Source organism: Amphiprion ocellaris, chromosome 12 (assembly GCF_022539595.1).
Source record: "Amphiprion ocellaris isolate individual 3 ecotype Okinawa chromosome 12, ASM2253959v1, whole genome shotgun sequence".
Lineage (NCBI taxonomy): Eukaryota > Metazoa > Chordata > Actinopteri > Pomacentridae > Amphiprion > Amphiprion ocellaris.
Window position 1 is genome coordinate 31,352,945 of NC_072777.1, and position 15,160 is coordinate 31,368,104.

General features: G+C 41.8%; 1 protein-coding gene across 1 annotated transcript; it reads left to right on the plus strand.

Annotated features, from left to right (window-relative positions):
* The first annotated feature begins 8,766 nt into the window (after positions 1 to 8,766).
* bmp2b (bone morphogenetic protein 2b) lies at positions 8,767 to 14,421 on the plus strand. The gene is made up of 3 exons (XM_023271946.3): positions 8,767 to 9,161; positions 10,027 to 10,394; positions 13,308 to 14,421. Exons 2-3 carry the CDS (start codon positions 10,040 to 10,042, stop codon positions 14,201 to 14,203), a joined length of 1,251 nt encoding a protein of 416 aa, XP_023127714.1. The 5' UTR covers positions 8,767 to 9,161; positions 10,027 to 10,039; the 3' UTR covers positions 14,204 to 14,421.
* Positions 14,422 to 15,160: the final 739 nt, after the last annotated feature.

Here is a 15,160-nt window from a genome sequence, read left to right on the forward strand (position 1 = left end):
AGCCTGTAAACAGCTGCTTGTGCTTAAGCGGTAAAATGTAAATCTTGACGCTGGCTGTTTACGTAGCCCAAGCTTCTAATCATGCAGACGTATAATTGAGTGACGCGTGGTGTCTTTATGAGTGGAGCTGCATTCAAAGGGCAGATCCCTGTATTTATGTCTTTCTCTCTCTCTCTTTAAAATCGAAGTAGATGCATCTCATCTCCACTCTGCTAAATGGAGCGTGTGTGTTTATATGATTCCTATTGTAAGCTGTTAAAGCGGGAGGTCGGCGCACAGCTAAAGGTTTCGTACAGATTTTATAGCTGTGTCTTGTGTAGTTAGAGCACCAGGCAGCAGATTTCACTTTAGTCTCTCTAACAGCAAGCCTGCCAACACCTCTGTTTTTCTAACACGACACAAGTAACAGAGGACTTAAAATCTAAATCTTTCTAGGTTTCAGCTCTGTGAACCTTAAAATCAACCAGCAGCTTTGACAAGTATGTTGTCCATGAAAAATGAGCAAAATTACACCATTTATCAGAGTGAGGGATCATCAAAAAGAATCTGATGGTCCTTAAACTGCCCATCTGCTAACCAAATCTAAGCTTAAAATCATGATATCCTAGCAAAATTACTTCAGTCTACATGATAATGACAATAATTCTATTTTGCAGTTTTAGCAGTTTTCAAAATCAAAATACTAAATGTTTTAAAATCACCGGAATTTAAAAGACAGAATAAAAACCAAGAATGTTAGTAGAGGAAAAAACATTACTGAACGCAATGAAATACAGTTCAAAAGGAATTAAAATGCGATTAAAATCAAGGCTGTCAGGCAAAAGAATGTTTTAAGAAGAGGCTCAAAAGAAGATACATACAAATTTGCCCAAACTAAACCATTTGTTATGTAAAAAAACATGAAACTTCTGCATTTCTTTGCACAACTGTGACGCCATGACTGTGTCGGCTGTCTCTACCAGTAAAATGGCAAAAAATTCAAAGGCTTTTCGGGTGAACTGCAGGCAGTGTTCACATTAAAACAGAATGGCAGACAAGTATAAAAAAAAAAATAAATAAAGTTGTAAGTAGTAAAATATCTATGTACGTATGAGAAATTTCTGTTATGTCCAGTGTTGGTAACACCTGTGGTAAATTTGAAAAATGTTGTACATTATGATTCCAAAGAAACTCAACTTTTGATCTTTCCATTTTGTTTTTTTGGCATTACAACAACGTCATACTTCACAAAAGATCTTTTTAATTCTACATACTTGCAGTCATGATTGTGCCGTTTCCACACACGTATAGGACTTTAAATTGCAGTGAAAAAACAGTGAGTAAAAATGGCCAAAAATGCCCAGAAACTGCTTGGCATTTAGAGGGTTAATAAAATCCCACTAAAAGTCACTTCACAATATGATAAATAGTACGATCTATACAAATGACACTGATAATTACAGCTCTGGATAAAGGAGACTGATCAAAGCCTCCTCGTCTCCTATTTACACAGGAAATTAAAACACAAACAAATAAACAATGTGCCATTTTACCAAATTGCACTTAGCTTCTTGTCAGCGACCAACCTCAGCGTACTTCACAATATTTGAAGCATGCGAGCAAGGTTTGGACCCTCTCTTGTGATCTCTGAGAGGCCGTATAATCTGGAGGTGGACTTGTTGCTCAAATTAGTGGGTAGAGAAGTGTGCCACATGTTCAGTATCCATAAATATTGACTCTGGCTTTCTAGCTAGCCGTCTCTGACCTTGGTGGGTTTCCATTTTGGGACAAACCTATATGAAATGTGTCCCATCTCGCCACAATCCCTGTCATGCAGAGCGCGCACGTGCTCGGCGTCGTCCGGCAGTCGTGCTTCTGCTGTCAAACACATGTGGATTGATGAAGGTTTTATTGGTTTTTCTAAATTAAAAAGACAACTCTGCTCCACGAGTTGAATTAGAGGTGAGTCACGGCAACACATCATTTCCTGTTTTTTTCTTTTTTTGAGCAGCATCTCTTGGAGGATTATCTCCTTTGCGGCGTTAAGGGCTACATCTGGCTCGAGGCAGAGGAATGCAGGCTGCCGTGTCTCGCCAAGCTACTGTTAACAGCAGGTGAAAGGCTAATAGTTGGATCTGCGGTGTCATCTCGGGGCTTTGTCTGCCCAGTGACTCGAGGAATGTATGCGATGACAAGCGAAGGCAGCGCCGTCCACGTTCACCGCAACATGTGCAGACGGACACATACTGTGGAACATGCTGTGGTGAACATACAGGACAATAAGCCGAGTCTTCTCCTCTTCATCAGAATGTATTAAAACAACACATTCTATCCAAATCCCCCCCCCAGATAACCTCAAATATCCTCCACTTCAATACGTTCATTATACTTTGATTATAAGTGTTACACATTGTTCTCCTTTGAGGGGGTTTCCGTAGAAGAAAAAGATCCATCTTTTAGGTGAAGCAAAAAGTACATGATGGTGGTTCACTGTATATTATTCTTGTGGTTACTGCCGCTGATTTCCCCATGAAATTTGACTTTCGCAAAATATTTAATTTACAGGTGAAGGTCTGCGTGTTTCATAATACAAAAGCTCTTCAGGTGCTCCGCTAAACCCATACTGTCTTGTGGAAGAAGGGCAATAAATTACGATGAAGGATCAGAACATCGTGCTAAGAAAAAGAGAGAAAAGATGGCACAAAGAAGAAAGGACGCAGAGTGATTCATGACAGTGTTTAGCTCTGAGAAATGTCAGTTTAGTCTTTCTTAAGTGTAGACTGGAGGCCTCAGGGGTCGGATCAGAGACCGGTCGCATTAGCCCTGACTGCAGGGACAAAAGGATTTCCAAGAACACCGGTTTAATCTGATAACTACAGTCTATAGCTAAATGATTGTTATGAGGATGTACAGATGGTCCACAGCATTGTTTTTCACCCCACCTGTGGGTCATGGGAGACTTGGAAAAAACTGCAAGGGATGATAAAATATTTAGCTTGTTTCAGATGAAGATTTGAACCAAAACTGCAAAAATGCTTCCTACCTGCAGTACCAAAAGTTAAAAACATTACTTAATATGAAAGTTTAGATAAAATGTCTTCAAGATTGTGTGTATAGTAAAACAGAAACCAAAAAAAGAACATACATGGACAAGTGACAAATTAAAGGAAAAACTTGAACCAGTGACTTGGACAGAAAGCGGATTTGGTGGCTCTGTTGTGCCACAGAGGGCATTTTGGGTTTGGGTCACTGTAAATCAAAACAAAGTTGTCCAATGATGTAGTACTTCTGTTGTGATGGTGGTGGTTAGCTAGGTAGCCTAAAATCAGAGTTTTCATTCTCTTGAAACCTGCTAAATCACCATGGCAACTGATGCTGCACAGCTAACCTAGTCCAGAGGAGGCTATGTTTAAAATTTCAGATTTAAATCAGCTGTAAAAAGCCAATTTTGCCAATTATTTGCCTGACTGTTCTCTCTGAGTGATACAAATTTTCAGCTAAGCGAATAAAATTTCCTTTTTGTCTGCTGTAAATCAGCAGCGACACTGAATTTGCCGTTACAGCAGGCTACTAAGATCGTTTTCCACTGCTAGCACTGCAGCCAATAGAACATAGACTAGAAAATTGATTATTCTTGTGGTATTTAGCACAGATAATATTTAATCAATGACATTAATTTCTGATTTGGCCAAAAAACTAAAGGGATTTCCACGTATCCAATATTATGGGTCAGTGTCAGACCAAAATACACTTACGTTTAAAGTTTAAGAGCTCCAGCATCTGTCTACTTTGTGTATGACACATTAAACTCCTATTAAATTCACTTTTATTAGTGCATCCACAGAGCCTGACAGGTGATAACCACCATCATGACAACCGTGACTCTAAGTGGGGTTTTAGGTTTTGACGAATGGGCTAACACGTTAAAAAAACCTGGCTATGTCATTGCTTGCTTTGTAGCACATCCCTCAGGATTCCGTTCATCGGGCACGAGGGTTTATCAAATGGTTTAAAGAGAAAATGATGTATGCTATGGCTTTAACAGTAACCAGACCACAACTCAATCGATCATCTATAAGAGATTTTGGGCTACGAGTTACGCCTTTGCACACAGCTTTGTTTGTTGTGTGTATTTCTGTATGATAAATGAACAACACACCCTCTAGTGTTCAACACGAGAAAATTCTGTTCTTTACTGATGGATGGAAACTACACGGCAGCCATTGGAGAGTGGCAATTTTTCAGTCTTTCACAACTTTTGTGACAAAAAACCGGACCAATAATGGACGGTGAAGAATAAGTAAGGAGGTATGGAGCCATTTTTGTGAATATTTAACTACTATGCTCAGCTAGCACATGTTAAACTAGCAAAATTAGTTTCTTTTTAACTATAAATTTACACAATTTGACTACCCACACAGCAGCAGAATAACCTCTGACCCTTTTACCTCATTTTAATTTCTGCCATAAAGTACAATCTTTTCAAAATCTGTCACAGCAGTGTTTTAACTGTCTTGAGATTAAATCCAGACTGGAAAAAACAGAAAGAGGTATTTCGTAAACGCATCAGAGATCATGAAGTTACACTTAACTTGGAGGGGAGGTATTAAGAGAGCACTTTCCATCACCATCGTTAAAGCACTAAATGAGGGAATATCTTTTGCAAGAACAGTGTTTATCCCTCCAGGAGCGTTCCAGAGACTTGGAGAACTAAAGCCAAGGTGCACTGAAGCTGTTAACATGCCCCAAAACCTTACTAAGACAGTTTATGTTGGCTTTGTTAGTTTTTCCTTTAATTTGTCACCAATCTGTTCAGGTGTTGGGCAAAAATGTGCCACCAAAACCACTTCAATGCACCTTAGTGTTGATTCTTTAAATCTCTGGAACTCTATTGGAGAGATGAGCACCGTTCTTTGTCTGTATGTTGTTAAAATACAGATCCGAACTTAAACATAAGTGTGGGAAACCCTTCAGAGCATGTGTGCTTGTTTTGACAAAAGTGCATTTTCAACTGAATAATGTTTCCCTTTTCTATAAGCAGAGGGTCGGCGTAGTGGCGCATCTAGAAATACTGCCAGATAAAGTTTGTAAACCGCTGTCCTGAGGAGCCGGGAGGCTTTAGAAACAGCAGAGACTCATGTGTGTCCTGACCTTGAGTTTTATGCTGTAACGTGCAGAGACTATTTACTGCAATCACAAACAAGCAAATGCTTGCTGAAGAGACAATAACAATGCTAGTGTTGGTGGTTGTGCTGGCTTGACACTGTCTGGCTGAGTCACAGTTTAAGCTCTCAAATCTCTCCCCCTTGCTCATTTGCGTTTCAGATAGCCTATCTCCACGAGTCCTCTCCAGCCGTGAGGGTTTCACTCTGTCATGCTGTCCTTTCAATCGGCTTGTAATTGGATCAGTGGCAGCGATTTGATAAGCAATCATATATACAGTGTCAAAGCTGCATGATCTTCTCAAACCACTCTGGGCATTGCTGATCAAGTCCGTCAACAGCCTCAGCTAGACACATTCCTCAGTACGGACCCGACGAAAGCTGTGCCAAGAAACACACGCTCATTGAAATCACACACAGATACAGTAAGAAAAATGGGGAGAAAGCATCAGATAAAGCCTTCTCTTTCTAATCCTCTCACTCGATAATTAAAAATACTCACAGCTTGCCGTGGGAGGCCTTATCCTCCAATCTACAGCTCCTAAATGCCGAGCAGCTTTTACCTGGATTTGAGTTTAGAGCACTTGGTTCACCCAAGTGGTGTTTTGGCAACAGCACAGACCCAACTATCACTGCCAACAGATTAACATGACAACAGAGAAAATCTGCGCAGTGTGAATGAATTAACATGCCCTGACTTTATGAATGGATGAACTGTGGGGGTGTAAAGCTAAATGGAAAAGATTGGACAGAAATGCTTGATTCTTGTAAATGCATAAAAAGCAAACACAGACTGGGAAGCAAAAGAAGCATAATAGATTCAAAAACAACAAAAGTGCTTAGATCCAAGCAGGGGAAGGCCAAAAAAATGCCGCTCAGGTAACAGCATGCACCCACGGGCCTCTCTTGTATTTTAATTGCTAAGTGGATGATCTGGGATTATCCCTCATAAAATGTTATTGTCCTGAAAGGAGACAAAGATATCTTGTGATCTCTGTGGGATTTAATCTATTGCTATCTCGCGAAGAAAACAGACTCAGTGCTTTGGCCAAAACACAGCGTTCTGCCCCATTATCCTCACCTAGTGGAAGTCTATAGAGGGAATCAGTGGAGGTTGTTCTTATAGAGATGAGCCAAACATTAAAGCTGCACCCCACAAGGTTAAAAAAAAAAAAAAGAAAAAAAAAGTTTCTTTCACTCGCATCTGACAAAATGTAATGATTAATCCTTCATATAGTTCAGTACTAGTGTCATGCACAAGCACCCAAAGAGTTAAATACAGCATCAGAATGACGGTGTGCACTATAAAAATACAAGTAGTACTTCCCAAAACCTGGCTGAATCAACATAAATGAGAAATATTATGCATACTGTAGGTTTAAAAATGGTTTATACTTGACCACTGAGCATTTTTAGGTAAAGTAAAAGTAAGTGGGAAAACTTCAGAGGTTTCTCTTCAGACTGTCAGAGTATTGTAGGTACTTATGCAGTCAAATCTGGAGCTAATACATTGATTAACTGCGCAAATGAAAAGATCACTCCATCCCGTAGGAAACATGGTGTATAATTCAGTACTAGTGTCATGCACAAGCCCTCACACAGTGAAATTCAGCAGTAGAGTGACAGTGTGTGATGTAAAAATACATGAAGCACACTAAGTCAGGTTTATTAAGAGTTTACACATGACCGATGGACATTTCTAAGATGCAAGTTGAAGGTGGGAAAACATCTGTACTTTTCTGACTATTATAGTCATGCAGCCAAATCTGATGCTAACACACTGTTTTCTGTTGTGAATTGGAGTAAAACGCAAAGATTAATCCATCCAGGAGGAAACATGACGCATAATTCAGTACTGATGTCATGCACAAGCACCCACTCAGTGAAATTCAGCAGCAGAATGACAGCGACGGTCCCTTCGTGGGGTCTAATCCTTCAAAACCACACAAGCAACCACGTTATAATGCCATTACCTATCAGCCTTAATCCAAAAACTAAGTGCGTTTGATCCTGGCTATTAGCGCCTCTTGATCAACTATCTGTTTATGAAACGGCAGGAGCTGGCATGTTTGCTCTCCGTGCAGTTGACATTCACTGGAATATTACACCACCTATTGACTGTAACAAGCCATTTTGATGTTATTTAAGAAGTATTAGGCAAACAGACGACTGCTATTCCTATGTATGGAAGGAAAAACAGCAGTGTGGTTTTAGGTGTTGACTTAAACACTTTTTTATAGGTCTGAATTTCCAGGATGTGTAATGATGCAAGAGAAAAAGTTATTTGTAATGATCTATACATTTATACAGACAGAGATAGAGCCTGTATTTAAATATGCTAGTGGCCAAAAGGGTTCCCTGCATGTTGTGGAATCATTTTACTGTACCTAAAACTGACTTTAACACTTGTTAGCTAGTCTAAATTTCCAGAATATGTAAAAATGTAAGAGAAAAAAGTTATTTGTATTGAGGGATATATGCATATAGAGGTTATATTTACATATATGCTGGTGCCCAAAAGGGTCTCCAGCATGTTGTGGAATTATTTAATTCCACTATGATGTAAATTACAAAACAAAAATCTGTGATAGTCTCTTGCTATTCCTGTCAATGGAAGAAAAAACAAAAGAATGGTTTGAAATGTTGACTTTAAAGCTTGTTTATAGGTCTGAATTTCTAGAATGTGTAAGGATACAAGAGAAAGGATTACTGTAATATAGAAAATATGCATATATTCCTTGTATTTATACATATGCTGGTGGCCAAAAGGGTGCCAGGCATGTTGTAGAGTCATTTCATTTCACTGCAATGTCCATTAAAAAACTAAATCTTTCTGTGAGGATCGCTTGCTATGTATAAGGAATAATGTAAAACTTTTTTTTATAGGTCTCAATTTTCAGGATGTGGAAGGATGCAAAAGATAAAGTTGTTTGTAAAAAGGAATATGTGCATTTATAGCTTATATTCAAATGCATTCTGGTGGCCTAAAGGATCCCCTACATGTTGTGGAATCACTTCATTGTAACTTAAAATGACTAAAATACTGTTTTACATTTCTGAATTTCACAGATGTGTAATGATGCAAGCAAAAAGGTTATTTGTAATCATGAATAAATGCATATACAGCCTGTATGTATACATAAGCTGGTGGCCAAAAGGGTCCCCGGCATTTTGTGGAATCATTTCATTCCACTATCTACCTGTGGGGGACTTGTGCTATATCAGAAATAATGCAAAACTTTTTTTATAGGACTGAATTTCCAGGATTTGCAATGATGCAGGAGATAAAATTATTTGTAATGAGGAATATATGCATATTTCTATAGATAGACTATATTTATATATACACTGGTGGCCAAAAGAGTTCAAAACATGTTGTGGAATCATTTAATTCCACTACAATCTAAATTACAAAACTAAAATTTCCCTTTGACTAAATCTTACTGAAAGTTTGGGGGGGTCCCTGCCTCTAATGTGTGTTTATTTGACATCATTATTGGTGAAAAAGTGCGGAGCCTGGAGGGGCTGAGGTCCGCAGGAGGCGCTTTTAAAGTGGACAAATGATTGACAGCCCCTTGGTGACATCACTGTACGACAAAAAGCGTCGCTGTGGGAAGAGAAGGCACCAATCAATTGAACCACTACGGTGTGGCGCACAGCGGAGAGGCGACGCGCTCTCCAGCAAAACGTCCACAAGGAGCGACGGCTGAGTGCGTAAAATCTCTCCAAAAAAGAGCAACTAGAAAACTTTTTTGCCTCACTTTAAGATGTTCAGTCAGGATTCTTTAGATCGGCTACGCGAACTCGCTTCCTCATAATTTTTTCCTCCTCTCCGTCCTGACCAAGATCTAACCAGATTTTTTTGCAGCTGGTGAGAATATGTGCGAGAGGCGATCGGCGAAGGGTATGGGCTGTCTCTGGTCCCCCAAGGAGAAGCAACGTGGATTAAACACGAATTAATGTGGAATTTATCGGAGCCCAAAGGTGGAACGACGACCGGACACAGCGCTTCCTCGTCAGGTAAAATGAAAAGGCATGGATTTGTTTATTTTCCAAGTAGAAATAAACTCTCAGTACGTTATAAAATCAGCTGCTTTGTGAGGAAAAGTTGACTTTACAGCTGGATCTCGGGGCTTCTTTCTCTATATATGATTACGGGGTGTGTGCGTAAAAGTTGAAGCGTGTTGAAAAGAGGGAGAAGTTAGTCTCTTTGGATGATTTTCTTTTTGTTTTTGATGTGCTTTCCCGGGCTACATCTGGCCCTGGTACGCACGTCAGATCTAACACCTGCGAGCCTCTTGAAGTAACTCTATCCCTTATGATTATACATGACCGTCAAAGCCTCTGCAAACAGACGCTTGTTGCACCGTCTGCCTGCCTCTGCTGCTCCTGTGCACTCTAACCCCCTTTTTTCTTCTCCTCTTCCACATTCTTAAACGCTTCTTGTGATCTTGCACGTTTCTTTTTCACCTCACCGAACATCATTTCTTATCTCTTCTAATTGGAGACTGTGTGCAGTCTTTCTCCCCCCTCCTTCCACGATCCCTTTGATTTGTCTTTTTTCCTCTTTCATAACTTCTTCACCTTGATATTTTTCATGTTCCACTTCATGTTAAGACCGAACTTGTGTTTCAGTTAGACGCGCTGTATCGCCGGTGGGGTTGTCTCTCTTCTTTTTTCTTTTTTTCTTTTTGGTTCTACTTCAAAGCGAACAAGGTGTCTTCCCTTTTTTTTTTAACCTGCTCTCCTTCAATCACTGTATGGGGGGGATCACACACAGTTTGGAGAATGCTGCAGCACTGAAGCCCCCTTTTTTCCTGCTGTGTCCACCACATGTCAATACCTCAGCGCCACTGTATTGACAGAAACCAAACTTTCTCCGCAGGGACTGACTGATCATGGTCGCCGTGGTCCGCTCTCTCATGGTACTGCTGCTCGCTCAGGTGTTGCTGGAAGGTGCTACGGGACTTATCCCCGAGGTCGGCCGGAGGAAATACAGCGAATCCGGGAAGCAGACCGCGGAGCAGTCGGAGAGCTTCCTCAACGAGTTCGAGCTTCGGCTTCTCAATATGTTTGGACTGGGGCGCAGGCCGACCCCGAGCAAGCAAGCCGTGGTGCCGCAGTACATGGTGGACCTTTACCGCATGCACTCAGCCAACGGAGACCACAGCAGTAAACGGCCCAAGAGCATGGGGAAACACGCAGAGAGAGCCGCCAGCAAGGCCAACACGATTAGAAGCTTTCACCATGAAGGTATGTATTAGTGACATACCTTTACCTGTCAGACGGGGAGCAGCTCGGAGCTCTCAGACAACCCAAACCTATATTTAAACATGACTCAGTGCGTCAGGACTGAACTTCAGAGTGTTCGCTGTTTTATCGAGCTTTAGTCATTTACAGGTGACACGCGTCCAAGTTATTTGTAACTCTTTAATAAGTTTGCCTCGATTTACAAACAAGCAGCTCATGCACGAATATAAACCAACTCTCATATATGTGCAGTGATGCAACCTTTACGCAAACATCCCACTGGCGCAGCTGTCACCGGCTTCAAAAACATGAAGGGGCGGTGGTATCCCTGGGGTAATTTGTTTCTTAATAATTGATGGTGTTTGCGTGGGCTCGGAAAACAGTTTTTCCAGACACGCACCACGGGAGCAGGATAAAGGGCGGTGTGCCTTTTTGCGCAGGTGATAGTCATCACCCTGTTACTTCAATAACACACGACATGACATTACACTAACACGCATTATGACAAAGTCATCGTGTCAGACTGAATTCTGAGTCATTTTTAACAAGACTGAAATTAGTAACGGAGGAGGGGGTGGGGGGGAGGTTAGCGCGCCTTATTCTTTCCAAATCACCCCCTCTCTCCGTGCCTTGCGCCATTACGCACGTTCCAATAACACCATAATTGCTCACTTAGTTTATATGGTGGATGATTGTTGAAATTTAGTATTTCAGTTCATTTTACTTCCAGGACAACATATGCTGCTCACATGAATGAGGTTCACAGGGGTTCAAAAGTTACTCTGTGTTTACACAATGATGAAGTGTGGCTATCTTTAAAAAAATCTAACAGATGGAATTCAAACGTGAGTTGAACAGCTAAACATCAGAGTGATGCACCAGGTCGTGATATTTAAATGATTTATATTAACTCTAAAACAAACAGCAACTGGTTCCACTTCCTATATTCCAGTTTTTACAGCATACAAGTTACCGAGTCCATAGGGGCTCGACACAGAGTCCTCATACAGAGTCCTAAGTGTTTGACTGGGGAAGTTTCCATGAGGGGTGAGTCAGAGGGGTGGTTGAGTGGTTGCTTGGGTGCTCTCCAGAGGCCCAGTGCAATGACACCAAGTGGCTACACTGACACACTACAAACAAGCCTGGCCTGGGCAGCTGGTCTGAGCCGACTGCTCCCAGCCTGCCACTGGAAACCTCTGCAACCCCGGCCAACACACCTTGACACCACCGGCCGTTACCGACATGCTCAGGCTGTGTTTACATACAGAGCTGCGGGGTTGTTCGTCTTCCCATGTCAGGAGATGTGCAGCTCCATATAATAAGCGTGTATCTACAGATGTAAATGCGGCACATCAAAGTAAACAGCTCCAATCATTCATCACATCTGGCGGCTGATATTCATTTCACTGGGATAATTAGCTGCACCGCTATCAGTTTTCAAAAAATAACCATTTTCCATGCCAAATAGAACATTTCCACTATTACAGAGGAAGTGAGCTGCCAGAGACAGGTCCCTGATGAATGACCCGACATTAGCCTTTATCTTTTGTTTTGGCATGCAGCACAAAAAAGAAATTAGGAATGTTGATACACTCATATCTGTGGTTCACACGTTTTTGACAAGCCTTGACTTGTTGCTCAAAGGAGAGAAAGACAGAGAGAGTGAGAAACGCCATTGCGGAGAGAATATGGGAAAAAAGAGTGACAAGAGAAGGAGACAGAAAAGAAAAGAGGATTTGGGGCTAAGAGAACAGAGGGAAAATGGGATTTGGGAGCTGAGGAGGGAAAGAAAGAGAGGGATTGGGGACAGAGGAGAGGGAACGAGAAACAGGGGGCTTTCCCACATCAAATGAGGAGTGATGGGCCTAATTGAGGTCTTTGTGCCTCTGGAGGGAGGTTTAGGATGAGATGGTGGAATTTCCTAAATGTCTCCTTTGAAAAAAAAAGTTCAAAGTTTGTGTTTACTTTGCCGCACCAAACAGATTAAAAAGTGTGTCTATACATCATCTGTGATCTTCATAAGTTAGAGTTCAAAGTGTGGCTGCCTCAAAGAAAATTGCAGCTTTTACAAAGACTTCTGACATTTACTGCACACTATATACCAATGAACTCCAACATACATATGATTTTCATATGCCTCAGGACAACAGTTACAATAGACGAACAGATGGATAATATTGGATAGCATTTCCCGGCTCCCAGTTAATAATAAAATATCCATCTGTCTGTAGATGTTCCCCTGAATTTAGACACTAATAGTATGTTAGGTCGTTGTAATGGCTCTTAGAATGAATTATTAAATTTCACATTGCAGCATTTAGCAGTGATATTTCAGAGCTTGCAAGTTCTGTAAAGGTTAATGCAACAGTTGGCCTTTATTCAATCATTTTTATATTGATTACTACTGACCATACTCATCTTTGATTATATAGTGCAACTTTTTTCATGTACACTGCTGGATATTGTGTGTAGCAGCCAACTGTCACAGTGCAAATGAGCCATTTGGAAGCAGGCAGACGAGCCCGTTTGATCTTATCGATAGATGGAAGCGCTCTGCTTTCATCTGCTGACATTTAGCCAGGTGAACCTATGAGTGAGAGACAGTAATGGTAGAATTACATCAGAATGAGCATTTGCCTGCAATCACACATGCAAAGTGTTGATATACCTGTGTGACAATGGCCCACAGCCACTCTCTTGAACCACGTGGCAGCTTGGGTGGCTGCACAGACGAAAGCTGGAAGTTGTGTGAGAGTGAGAAACAGCAAAAGAAACTGTTTGCCTGCTGGAAAGAAGTCCAGCTGGGATTCAATCACAGATTCTTCTGCCATGTATAAATTGTTTGCCTCATATTTAGTAAGCATTTCACAGCCCATTCATCTAACACTATGGTTGTGTCTCTGCTGTCTTCTATAGAGTCCATGGAGGCCCTGGCCAGCCTGAAAGGCAAAACAACCCAGCAGTTCTACTTCAACCTCACCTCCATCCCCACTGAGGAGCTCATCACCTCTGCAGAGCTGCGCATTTACAGGGATCAGGTCATGGGAGCTGCAGCCCACAACAACAGCAGCACTAATGTCAGTGCTCCCGCTGGCGGCTTCCATCGCATCAACATTTATGAGATATTCGGAGTTCCTCACACCACAGAACCTCTGACACGTCTGCTGGACACTCGGCTGGTGCAGGACTCTTTGAGCCGCTGGGAAAGCTTTGACGTCAGTCCCGCTGTATCTCAGTGGGCCTCTGGAAAAGGCCACAATCACGGCTTCGTGGTGGAGGTGCTTCACCCAGGGGAAGGGGAGACGGATGGCGAGCATGCCAAGAGACAAAGCAGGCATGTGAGGGTGAGCCGGTCCCTGCACCAGGACCAGGACTCGTGGCCTCAGGCTCGGCCCCTGCTGGTGACGTACGGCCACGACGGCCGCGGGGACTCGGTGCTCCATACACGGGAAAAAAGGCAGGCGGCGCTCCGCAAACAACGCAGGAAGCACCAGCACAAGGCGAGCTGCAAGAGGCATGCCTTGTATGTGGACTTCAGTGATGTGGGGTGGAATGAGTGGATAGTGGCACCCCCTGGCTACCATGCCTTTTATTGCCATGGGGAATGTCCTTTCCCCCTTGCAGACCACCTCAATTCTACCAATCATGCCATTGTGCAGACGCTTGTCAACTCAGTCAACTCAAACATCCCCAGAGCCTGTTGCGTGCCCACTGACCTCAGCCCCATTTCCCTGCTCTACCTGGACGAATATGAGAAAGTCATTCTGAAAAACTACCAGGACATGGTGGTGGAGGGATGCGGTTGCCGGTGAGAAACTGGTGGTCTGGATAGAAAAAGAAAGCGAACAAGTGGGCAAGAGAGACTGAAAGAGATCAGAGGTTATTATGGACACCCGGTTTCCCAATGAAGACGTTTATTTATATGAAAGAAAAACATAAAACAGAGCTATTGTGGAAGAAGAAAAAAAAACTATATATGAATATATTTATGTCTACGTAAAAGTTGGGAAAAATAAATATTTTAATCAAAGGAATATTCCTTTACTGGTTTTGAAAATGTATTTCTGATGTACATTTTGAAATGGGTGCAATACCACATGAAGTATAATGCTCAGATTTTTATTTTGTATTTATTTCTATTATAACCACTTTATTTGTAAATAAATAATGTGTATTTATCGTGAAAAAAAAACGTGGTTGATCCAGTTTTCCAAGAACCATCCGCTGGGGGGGGAGACGACATGTGTGGCTGCCATGAAAATGAGACAGAAATTACCTGCGAAAATACAGCACATGACAAGAAGCTCGCACCACACTGATTGCAAACCAAGCACTCAACTATTTGGGTAAATGTAATTGGAAACCAACAATAATAGAAGTTTAGGAGAGGAAACTGACAAGACTGGGTCACTGGTGTAATGAACTGTAGTACGGTAGAGGACAATTTACATGCCCACAAATGTGATAGACTCCCAGGGGAGGATTAGAAAAGCAGCAGAGCATGTTTTTAAGCATTACATGTCACTGCAAAGATCCCTGGGAAGACTCCTCTAAAAACTAGCTCGTGTGTTTATTCTGTTCCCGACCAATATTATCGGATGAAAAGTGAAGCTGCAGCAGCACTTCTGTGGAAGGTCTGACAGGACATGAGGTTTATTTACAGTGCAGGCAGAAAGATTGCAAACTGTTGCAGACAGACGCACTGACAGGCCCTCAGCGAGAAAAAGACTCTGCTGGCACTTTAATTAATAAAGACAAACAAACACACA

What these genes read in the sequence shown, in the direction of transcription:
- bmp2b (XM_023271946.3), top strand. Translation starts at nt 10,040, where the DNA reads ATGGTCGCCGTGGTCCGCTCTCTCATGGTACTGCTGCTCGCTCAGGTG. An exon ending in TAGAAGCTTTCACCATGAAG is followed by an intron (nt 10,395 to 13,307) that starts GTATGTATTAGT and finishes TGTCTTCTATAG; the next exon opens with AGTCCATGGAGGCCCTGGCC.